General features: G+C 32.3%; 1 protein-coding gene across 1 annotated transcript; it reads left to right on the top strand.

Annotated features, from left to right (window-relative positions):
* Positions 3,668-11,255, top strand: LOC109235224. The gene is made up of 2 exons (XM_019401257.1): positions 3,668-4,329; positions 10,401-11,255. Exons 1-2 carry the CDS (start codon positions 3,739-3,741, stop codon positions 11,043-11,045), a joined length of 1,236 nt encoding a protein of 411 aa, XP_019256802.1. The 5' UTR covers positions 3,668-3,738; the 3' UTR covers positions 11,046-11,255.

The raw sequence follows: 11,516 nt of genomic DNA, 5'->3' as shown, positions 1-11,516 counted from the left end.
TACAAATAAACTTTTCTTATACCTTTAATTAATTCTGATCTGATAATATAATACTAAATTATATATTATATACTTATTAGTATTTGACAAAATCTCAGCATCTTTTCGACTTGGTGCGTTGGAACATCTAAAAAACTAGCCAGTCAACCTTAAAAAGAAAAAAGAAGGGTTTGTACGTCGGTAAAAAATTACAAACGCATATTACAAAAAAATAATAACTACTTCTCATTCTCAAATAAATTTGGATCGACTATATGAAACCTCACTGAGCATATGTTCCCCTTTTAAATTAATATGATGCGCAATATTATATAAAAAATAAAAAATCTAGAAGTTCTCTATATTATTTCCTGCTTGCATAATAATAGGGCTAAAAGACTATTAGAGAGCATAGGACTTAAAGTAAACATATTAACAAGTCTAATATATTTTCAACTAAAGTAAACGTATTACGCGCACAAAATATTAGTAATAAACAAAAGCAAAAATTTGTATTAATTAACTATAACTTAGTGATAACCAAATCGGTTGGTGTAAACACTAAACTAAATTTGAATGCAAAAAGTGAAAAATCATGTAATTAATATAGTAGGATTAATGTTGAAGAGGTCAATTGTATGGTCTTTGTGTTTTGGCCACTAGCTTGGAAAACTTTTGAAAAGTCTTGGTTCTTCAATGGCAGCTAGCTAGTTATTAATGCAAAATAAATTGGACTTCTCCTCTTGTTATTTCCTGCAGGCTGCCCTTAGGCCCCTTGACCAACTAACTATAGTCTTTTTGTTGTGGTTTCTCGCCGGGAGTTCGGTATCCTCATTGGAGTCAATTAAATCCGGATTCACGTCGAAAAGTGTCACATTGAGTGTAAACCGCTCTCTAACAACAACGACTTCATACCTAGAGCTCGAACTCGAGACTTCTGGTTAGTTAGTTAGACTAACTAACTATATTTACAATCAGGACCGGCTCTAACGTTATTCCAAGTAAGGCTTTTGCCTTAGGCCCCAAATGTTGGGGCCCTATTTTTCAGAAATAATAGGTTTATAGGTATTTAAAATAATAATATTTAGTACTTTTCATACAAAATTAGAATTTTTCTATAACAATTGCCTCAAAGAAAAGAAGTTTTTTCATATTATAATTGATAAAATCTTACGTGAGATTAACAATGTCTCAAGATAGATTAAACGGGTTGACTATATTATCAATTCAAAAGAAATTATTAAAGAAAATTAAATTAAAAAATTATTAACAACTTTGCATCTTGAAAAGATAGAAAATAGAGTTCAAATTAAAATATATATCATAACTTTCTTTTAAAAATTTAGGCCTCACATCAAACTTTGGATTTAGGCCACATATGTGTTTGAGCCGCCCCTGTTCACTATGATTGTTTTTTTGTTCTTCTTCTCTTTTTCTTTTTACACAATAATATAATAAAAGCTGCAATTTCATAGTAAATGAAAGCTAGTTGCCAACTAAAAAAGAAAATAAAAGAAACAATAATTAGAGGAAGACAAGGTATATACTACATCCAAGGTTTTAATGTTAAAAGATTAATAAAGATTTTGATGAGCTACTAAAACTTATAAAATTATTATTTTGTGAGAATGTTTAAAGGGACAGATGATTGAAACCCATTGTGCAATATTACTAAACTACATTTTCAAAGTTTTTTATCTTTCGTTTTTATGCTCATTTTCAACAAAATCAAAAAGTAAAAAGGAAATAAAAACAGGAAGTATTAGAAATTTAGGATGACCTCAAACAAGGGGCAATTTGCCTAATGCCTATTTAATTTCGAGTACCCCACCCCTAACACCACTATTTAATTATTTTTCTAGATGGAAGGTTTCTTTATATGATTTTTCCATTAGACCCATACCTTATTTAATTAAAGGGCAGCCCGGTGCACTAAGCTTCCGCTATGCGCGGGGTTCAGGGAAGGGCTGAACCACCATACCTTATTTAATTAAAGGGCAACCCGGTGCACTAAGCTTTCGCTATGCGCGGGGTTCAGGGAAGGGCTGAACCACCCTACCTTATTTAATTATATGAAAAGTTTGGCTGGCCAAATTTGTCCATTAATTTAGTACTCCCTCTGGTCTATATAATTTCCCTTTTATTGTTATTGTACACCCTTTTGAAGAAAATATTTTATAGCTTAATCATAACACTTTTTTTTTCTTAAACTATTATTTAATTTTTCCTTAAATGTTTTAATTCAATTAAGACTTTAATATTTTGAGCAGCAAAGGTAGATTTGAAAAACTAAATATCTTCTAATTTTTTCAAATGTTAAATATTTTGAAAGAGATTTATTAGCCAAAATAACTGATATGTGAGAGACGTAACTGTAAAACCTTTTTTGCACTCGATGTTTACATATTAGTTAAGTCATATATATAGGTGAAACTATAGATTAGTTAATTATGATTTTGTGATAAATGAACGTAAAGATACGTATAATCTATACATTAAATTGGTATAAATATTGAGTGCATATAAATTTGTGCCGAAATAAATAGCATTTAAAAGTATATATATTAGGGATCTTAGCATGGTAAAAAAAACTTTTATGAAAGTAATGGGTCCCTAATTCCCCAAAAATTGCCAATTCCACATTCCTCTTTGTCTACTGGCACATGTAATTTCCTTTCCTTTTCCTTCTAATATTTGAAAAAGAAAAAAAATTGACTTTTCATTAATATTTTATTTCCAAAATCCACCTCATTTGAATGATCTAGAGTTTGCAGACCTACTTTTATAGCAGTTTGGTGGCTAATATATAACATGGTTTTAAGTTATACATATGAATAATTAATTTAACTTTTATATAATATATTATATTATATAATTTGATTGCGTAAATATTTTTTATACAATTAATGCCAAAAAGTAAAACTCGAAGATCACCCTTCCCCAAGTCACAAATTACATTAAATTTATAGTACAGTCAAACCTCTCTATAACAGTCTCGTTTGTTTCGAATATTTTTTAATGTTATTGCGAAGTGTTGTTATAGAGAACATATATTATAACATAACATGAAATTTGGTTCCGTAAAAGTTTGGCTTTTATAATGAAGTGTTGTTATATAAGGATACTGTTATAGAGAGGTCTGACTGTACATGCTTAAAATAATTCTTACGATAATCTTTATATAGAAAGTAACACTTACTATAATCTATATCTTCTATATATTATTAAAAGGAGAGGATAAAGCCCTCTCCTTAAGCCAAGTGGCATCATAAAAAAAAGCCACATGACAAAATTAGTTACTAATTAGTTTTTTAGTTAATAATTAATTATTATTTTAAAAAAATCGAAAATATAAATATATAAAAAATAACTACCCATTCAAATTGGGTGGGAGTAGTTTCAAGTTGGAGTTTTAAAATAAAAAATTACAATTTCAAATTGTTTTGTTCGAAAACTAATTATACATGTATTAGTTATGTTGAGATTATTTCTTATCAACGATTTGGCTTGTTATATTATATAGGAGCTTAAATAACCGCTCTCTATATTTAGCACGCTTGGATGACATATATGGAAGGTTAACTTATATTCCAAGTTGTAACAAAAGCATGGGTTTTTTGGGTTTATTTTTGTATATATATTAGACTTTATTTAATACTTGGTTTATAAATATGATTAGTAATAGGTACTTAGTTTGCCACTAGATTTACTATAAGATCTTATTTCTTCATTCAAATATTATTTCTTCTTCTCTCTTCTATGTGTGTTTCTCTTTGTCCAAAGACAATGAAAAATCAAGATCAAAACTCCATAGCAATGGCTATCAAACTATTCAACACCCCATTAAATATTCTAAATCTTCTTTCTTCTTTCTTCTTCTTTGTTTGTGGTTTAACTTGTGGTATTATTTTCACTTTTTATTTCAAGAATTTTTATAGCCTCAATTTACAAGTCATTAATAGCCAAATATTATCATACTCATCTTCTTCAAAACCCTTTTCACCACCACCTCCACCACCACCACCGCCATCACCGCCGTTGTCGCCGCCACCCCGAGTAGGGTTAAATGAGTATATTAAACCACCTAGTTTACTTCAACATGATATGAGTGATGAAGAATTATTATGGAGAGCTTCTATGGTACCAAAAATTCAAGAATTTCCATTTAAAAGAATTCCAAAAGTTGCTTTTATGTTTTTAACAAGAGGGCCAGTTTTATTATCACCACTTTGGGAAATGTTTTTTAAAGGAAATGAAGGGTTTTACTCCATTTATGTGCATTCTGATCCTTCTTATAATCAATCACAACCTGAAAGTTCTATTTTCCATGGCAGGAGAATTCCAAGCAAGGTCAGTTTCTTATTTAGTTTCTTTGTTTTTTTCTTTTTTATTTAAATTTTCTTTCATACTGTTTCAATTAGTAGCTTGTTGTCGAGGGTTTATCGGAAACAGTCACTCTACCTGCGTAAGGTAGGGGTAAGGGCGGCATACACACTACTATTACCAGATTTCACTTATGGGATATACTAGATATATTGTTGTTGCTGTTGTTGTTGTTAATTTGGTGAGATAATAACCTACAGTAATATTTAAGCGGAGAAAGATAGAGGAGATTACTAAAAACGCTAATTTCCAACAAAATTTGTCTCGTCGTCGGAAATTAGCATTTTTTTGGTAGTGATGTGGACTCATTATCTTCCGAGTTTTTTTTTTAACAATGCGCTTTCTGAAACAACTTCTCTACTTGTATAAGGTACAAGTAAGGCTGCGTACTCTCTACTCTTCCGAAACCCACTTATGGAATTACACGGAGCATATTATTGTCGTTGTTGTTGCGGTATTGAACTTCGAGATTATTTGGAGAAATAACTTTTATGGTTAAAACTAGTATTAAATTTTTTGTTAATGGGTGTGCAAAAACTTTAAAGAATAGATAATGTAGAAGAAAAGTAGTATTTTTCTAAACAACTAAGGCTGCTAGAATTCATAAGGTGATAAAATCTTTTTTTGGCTTATAATATTTGTCACTATACTATGGCACGTTGGAATTTATATGCCATTAGTGGGGCAAAACAGTAGACCATTTTGTCACATGAGTAAAGTTTGTGTAGGACTCTGACAAATTAAAAATAAATGGAATTAAAAAAGAATAGTTAATGAAGGATATTTAAGTTGTTGAATTGTAAAGAAAAGAATGGAGTGAAGTCTAAGGGCTATGATTCTTTCTGTTATGAAAAGTCAAGACGAAGTCTAGAATCATTACGTTCTTTACTATTCCAAAAGGACTAAGCTAGTCAATAAAGAAAGGCAAAAATGATGATAAATGGCACCCAATTTAAAAGAAATTATAACAATTTTTAAAAGAATTCGAGGATTAACGGTTCTAAGTTGATTTATTATTACAAACCTAGTATAAACAGTGGCGGACCCAGACTATTATGCAAGCGGGTTCAAATATATATATATATATATTGAAGTTGTTTGGCTCAAAAGTTAACGATGTACTTTGTAAGCGATAAAACAATCAAAAAATAGAGAAGGGGTAAATCGTAATCAAATATAATAAGCCTAGAGATGCAAAGATGATAATATTGTTGTAGATCTAATATTGCAAAGTGACAATGTATGTTAATAAGGTATTTTCGTCAGAAGTAGTGATATAGAGAGAGAAAGACAGAAAATGAGAGAGTTGTATTAGATCAGATGCCCCTTTTTACAATATGGAGGTCTCCTTTATATAATAGGAGACCTTCCTCGAAAGAATCAAAAAGTTACAGAGATAGGTAACGTCTCCCTAGTATAGACACTGAGTTCTAAACGACGTCGCTTTGGTCCTCACGGCCGAGTCGTACCCGCTACGTTGGTCGGCGTACACTCATTGGGCGTACCCACTGGCGTAGAGATACTGAGGGTCAAATTTGACCCTATACAGAAGTCCTAAAAAATAATCGACAGTGAGTTAACAGACAAACGGCTTACCGGGTGCTCATCATTTTGATTCTTAGCAAAACCTTAGAAGAAAATCTGCCCGCAACTTTTTATTTTAATTCCAAGCCACACTATCTTCGATATATATAAATATGTATAAACATATATATTTTCTATTTACTTTCACAATTTATTAAACTTTAGTAAATTTTACTGTAAGAAGCTTCAGTTTGATCCATATTAAAATTCTTAATTCTATTTAGCTATTAATTTGATTAAACTTGCTATAACTGTTCCCAAAAAAACAGCATAAGAGAGGTAAGGTAATTTAATAATTTCATGTAGAAAGTTTTTTTTTTTTTTTTGGTTAAAAATGTAGAAAGTTGTAAAACAATGGAAAGAGACTACATAAATAAACAATAAAAGAAGATAAAGAAGAAGTGGCAGAAGGAGGGCCGGATGAGCTGTCACCATTTTAAAAAGGGAAAACCCGAAAAACAACTAATGCTGAAGTTTGGATTCGAACTTGTGACCGTCGGGTGAAATAGAGCCCGCTTGAACCATCCGGCCAAGGCTGTGTGTTTGTTAAGTGGGTTCAACCGTTTTATATTTTATACAATTTGTTTATTCGAAAAATAGTTTACATATAAAAATAATAAAAATTATTTACGAAGCGAGTTCAGCTGAACCCTCTTGAATCAATGTGGGTCCTCCCCTGAGTACAAACCGGTAATTGTATCTGTCTTTAGAAGTTTATTTAATATGCTATAAATTATTAATTTAGAAGTTAGTATCTCAAAAGGGTTAGAATTTCAAACTTATATATTTCAAATTATGGCTTTGTTTCTGCCTGGTGATTTAGATTTATTATTAAAAAATGACCTGTTTCTTGGTCCAATTGTTGAAACTTTCAGCGTTTATGAAGAAAAAAACTAGTGTTTTACATTTGTACATTGTGACTAATTGATTAGCATGGCCGGCCTTTGGTTTTAAGAAAATAGTACATGCCTAAAAATTGGTTTTGATTGAATTTCTATATTTCTATGTTCTTGACTCTTTCTCCATCATTCTCGCAGACAGTAAGTAACATATATATATATATATATATATATATATATATATATATATATATGTGTGTGTGTGTGTGTGTGTTACTTACAATGTTTATAGTTAACCAATTGGGAATAGTGTGTAGTGTTTTACGAACACGTTATTCACTTTCGTTGAAAAGACAAAAAAAATTCATTTCACATACCAAAATTTCCAACATTAGAAAACTATTTGCGTAATTTACGTGCAACTTATACGCGTTTTGCCATCAAGATTTTTGACAAAACATTAGTATATTTTGTTTTCTATTAGTGAGGATCACTTAGATTTGTATTACTCTCTTTACCATGTAATTGGTTAATGCCAAACATAAAAACTTACTTATAATTACGTTATAAATGATCTGATTTATATACAAGTTTTACATTCTCTTTTTGAAAAATGTGTGGCACTAAGAAAGAAGTAGGGTACGTAATATAGAACATTAGAACCCATGTGTGCTTTAATGAGAAGCAAACTACTCATGGCCTTGTTTCTTGTTGAATATCTCTTTCTTGAAAACCAAAAGTAAGATAATTGTTTAGTCATCTCTAATGCAAATGGTCCTACTCCCAACGAATTCTGGTAACAACAACTTAATGCTTCTAACTACCAAAAAAGATAGATTTTTCTTGCTCATATTCCTTCCTTGTCTGCTAACTATACATCATATTGCTTCATCTTTAGGCTGGCAAATAGGCGAGTTGGGCTGAATTTGGACGGGTCAAGATGGATTACGACAATAAATGGGTCATTGCCCAACCCAGCCCAAAGTGTACCTGGACTAAGATGGGTTGGGTCAAGATGGGCTAAACAATGGGCCATAACCCAACCCGTCCAACGTGACCCATGTTTTAGAACCATGCTCATCTTGCATAAAAAAGCCTTTTACCTTAAAATATGTAAGTTGAAAAATATTTTATGGGAGGGGGTGCGGTGGGAGTCATTCGGCCCAGTGTATTACCTTGGGGTGCTCCTATCTTGTTTGTGAAGCAAAAGGATGGTTCTATGCGTAGTGTATTGATTATTGCTAGTTGAACAAGGTTACAATGAAGAACTGTTATCCTTTGCCTCGTATTAATGACTTGTTTGATCAGTTACAGGGTGCTTGTGTGTTTTCTAAGATTGACTTGCGTTCAGGCTATCATCAGTTGAAGATTCGGAAGCCAGATATCCCGAAGACTGCCTTCAGTACTCGGTATGGTCATTACGAGTTCCTTGTTATGTCATTTGGGCTGACCAATGCCCCAGAAGCCTTCATGCATTTGATACACAGTGTATTCCGGCCATATCTTGACTCATTCATCATTATTTTTATTGATGACATTCTGGTATATTCCCGGAGTCAGGAAGATCATGAGCAGCACCTAAGGACAGTGCTTCATACTTTGAGGGAAAAGANAATTTGAGGGGGTTTGCCGGGGGGGGGGGGTAGGGTGGGTGGTGCAAAACTACAAAAGAACAGAAAATTGAAAATACAAAAAAAAAGAAGTAAAATTAGGGCAACTAAGTAAATTTTTAGATAAGTTGGGTTGAGATCCCTTTATTTTGGGTGAGTTTCATGGATTGTAGTTGGGCTGCTTAATGAGTCAGAATGGGCTATAAAAAATAATGGGTTAACTTGGGCTCAGCCCAAATTGACCCATGAGCTAATATGTTTGTAGCCCAACCCATTAATCTCTGGGCGGGTTGGATGGGTTTGGGCTCAAATTGTCACCCCTACTTTACATCTATAATGGGACTGATACCATAAAAACCAAAAACCTAGATTGTTACACACATCCATATACTCCCTCTGTTTCAATTTAGATGATGTAGTTTGACGCGATACGGAATTTATGGAAAAAAGAAGACTTTTGAAACTTGTGGTCTTAAAAGTTTTGTGGGATCATGACATTTGTGTCGTTATAAAAGCTTCTCATTAAGGGTAAGATTGGTAAAATAAAGAGTTTAAAGTTGAATTATTTTCAAATTTAGAAATATGTCAATTATTTTAGAACAGACTAAAAAGGAAGGTACCTCATCTAATTTGAAACGGAGGGAGTATAATTTAGTGTAAGAAAAAAGAATTTGTTCTTCTCAAGAGAAAATATTATTACTGAAATCCGGTGTTCGCATCAAAACAATCAATTTAACCTTATGATTTGTGAATTAAAGATAAGTATCTTGCATTCATTAACTTGGTGTAAACGTCATATGTGATAAATTTTAATATTTTCTCAAGCATCGACCTAATTTATTTGTTGCATGCATCATTATTATTCCCTAACTACATGTTTGTCTTCCTTTTAATTTAAGTTTCGTTTACCCAACTTATGTTGTAATTCACTAAATTAAAAATTGTATTTATAGTAGTATAAAGTACTATTATGAACGGATTGTGTCGGTGTGATATTTTTCTCTTCTGCCGTAGGGGAAGGGATAGCTAAATTTATAAGAGATTCCCTCAATTGAATGTATAGTTTTTATGTGAAATACAGTTTTCATTCTCCTTATGTATTTAATGTGCTTTTAATGTAATTAAGAGCAAGAAAAAGTTTACCTATCCACGATGTTTACACCAAACCGACATTGATTTACCATAGTTAAGTAAAAGATATTTGAAGCAAAAGTACATATTCACTAACCATGGTTAGCTATAGAAGTAAATATCGAGTGCGAGTAAATTTTTTTTCTGAACGAGCATGCATAGTTGGTTCCGGTATTTAAATGTTTTTAGAACTTGGCAAATACTTTCTCCGGTATATAACAAGTGATTTTTTGGTCTTTTGCACACCCCTTAAGAAAATATTAACTCCTAGAGGAAAAAAAGTATTTTGACTAAATTACCCTTAATTAAGATTTGTATACTATTAACTTGACACATTGGGATGTGCAAATAAAGGTAAATTTTGAAAAAATAAAGTTAATTCCTTCTTGATATATAAGAAGTTACTTATTTTAGACCAAAATAAAGAGGCCAAAAAGTCACGTATTATAGACCGAAGCTAGTAATAATTAGTTTCTTACTTAATTTCTTGCAAAAGTTGAATGAGAAAGTTTCTTGATAGTGTTAGGGGTCGTTTGGTATGAGGTATAAGAAGGTATAAGGGTAGTATAAAAATTTAATACCGCCTTAATACTTTGTTTGGTTAGCAAACCAGGTATAAGTTATTCCGGTGTTAATTTTAATATCGGGGTAACTTATACCTTATAAAAGGTGGGGTAATTAGCACCGGTATAACTTATACCTTCTTCTTAAAAATTATGCAATTGTCATTCTTAATACAACATACCGAACAATGAATAAACAATAATCCCACCATAACTTATCCCAATATAACTTATACCGGTATAAATCGTATTCCAACCAAACGACCCCTTATAGTGTTGCATATTAAACTTTGTTCTATTGACCAATGCAGGAAGTGGAATGGGGCAAAGTAAACATGGTAGAGGCTGAGAAAAGATTACTAGCAAATGCTCTTCTTGATATCTCAAACCAAAGATTTGTTCTCCTTTCAGAGGCTTGCATTCCATTGTTCAATTTCTCCACAATCTACACTTACCTAATGAACTCCACGAAAAATTTCGTGGAGACGTATGATCTTCCCGGCCCAGTGGGCCGGGGCAGATATCGTCATCAAATGAGCTCAACAATAAAGATTCAACAATGGATGAAAGGGTCTCAATGGTTCGAAATGGATAGAGATCTCGCTATCGAGGTCATTTCAGACAAGACGTATTTTCCAGTATTCCAAAAATATTGCACGGGTTCGTGTTATGCTGATGAGCATTACTTGCCGACATTTGTGAGCATGAAATTCGGGAAGAGGAATTCGGGTCGGACCTTGACGTGGGTCGATTGGTCGAAAGGCGGGCCCCACCCGGCCCGATTTCATAGGTCAGATGTTACTGTGGAGTTCTTGGAGAAGTTGAGGAGTGAAAGCCAATGTGTGTACAATGGTGAGAAGACAAATGTGTGTTATTTGTTTGCAAGGAAATTCACCACTCACTCTTTGAGTAGACTCCTGATTTTTGCACCAAAGGTTATGCATTTCAACAGATAATACTAGGATTAATTAACACATTTTTATGTACATGAAAAACCAATTCTTTTGTAACAAGTGATCACATGATCAATAATTTTTCATTTTTTATGCATTGTTTGATTTTTTTCTCCATCAGTTCAACAAGAATAAATAAACCATAGTCATAGGAAAAGAAAAGTGAAGATAAGTAAACAATTTCAGTTTTTTATAAAGGACATTTTGAGCTCATTCATTAAAGGTTGTAACTTGTTCAATTAGGAGCTTTTGGTTTGAAGACACGTTATGCGCATTTTGATACTATTTCTTATTGAATGTTTAGTATGTTGTATTAATCCTGGAATTGTCAATTTTATTGCTCATCCTGGAATAACTTATTCTGGATGACTATTCCACCCTCTGGCAGGTATAAGTTATCCCGGTGCTATTTTTAATCCTAGGATAACTTATCCCAAAATTAATAACCAAACAAGGAACAAGACGACACTAAAT

Source organism: Nicotiana attenuata, chromosome 12 (genome assembly GCF_001879085.1).
Source record: "Nicotiana attenuata strain UT chromosome 12, NIATTr2, whole genome shotgun sequence".
NCBI classification, from domain to species: Eukaryota; Viridiplantae; Streptophyta; class Magnoliopsida; order Solanales; family Solanaceae; genus Nicotiana; species Nicotiana attenuata.
The sequence above is the reverse complement of the archived record's forward strand: the minus strand, read 5'-3'. Positions and strand labels throughout refer to the sequence as shown.

Coding starts and splice junctions, on each gene's coding strand:
- LOC109235224 (XM_019401257.1), top strand. CDS start 3,739: ATGTGTGTTTCTCTTTGTCCAAAGACAATGAAAAATCAAGATCAAAAC. Junction 4,330..10,400: donor GCAGGAGAATTCCAAGCAAG/GTCAGTTTCTTA, acceptor TGACCAATGCAG/GAAGTGGAATGGGGCAAAGT.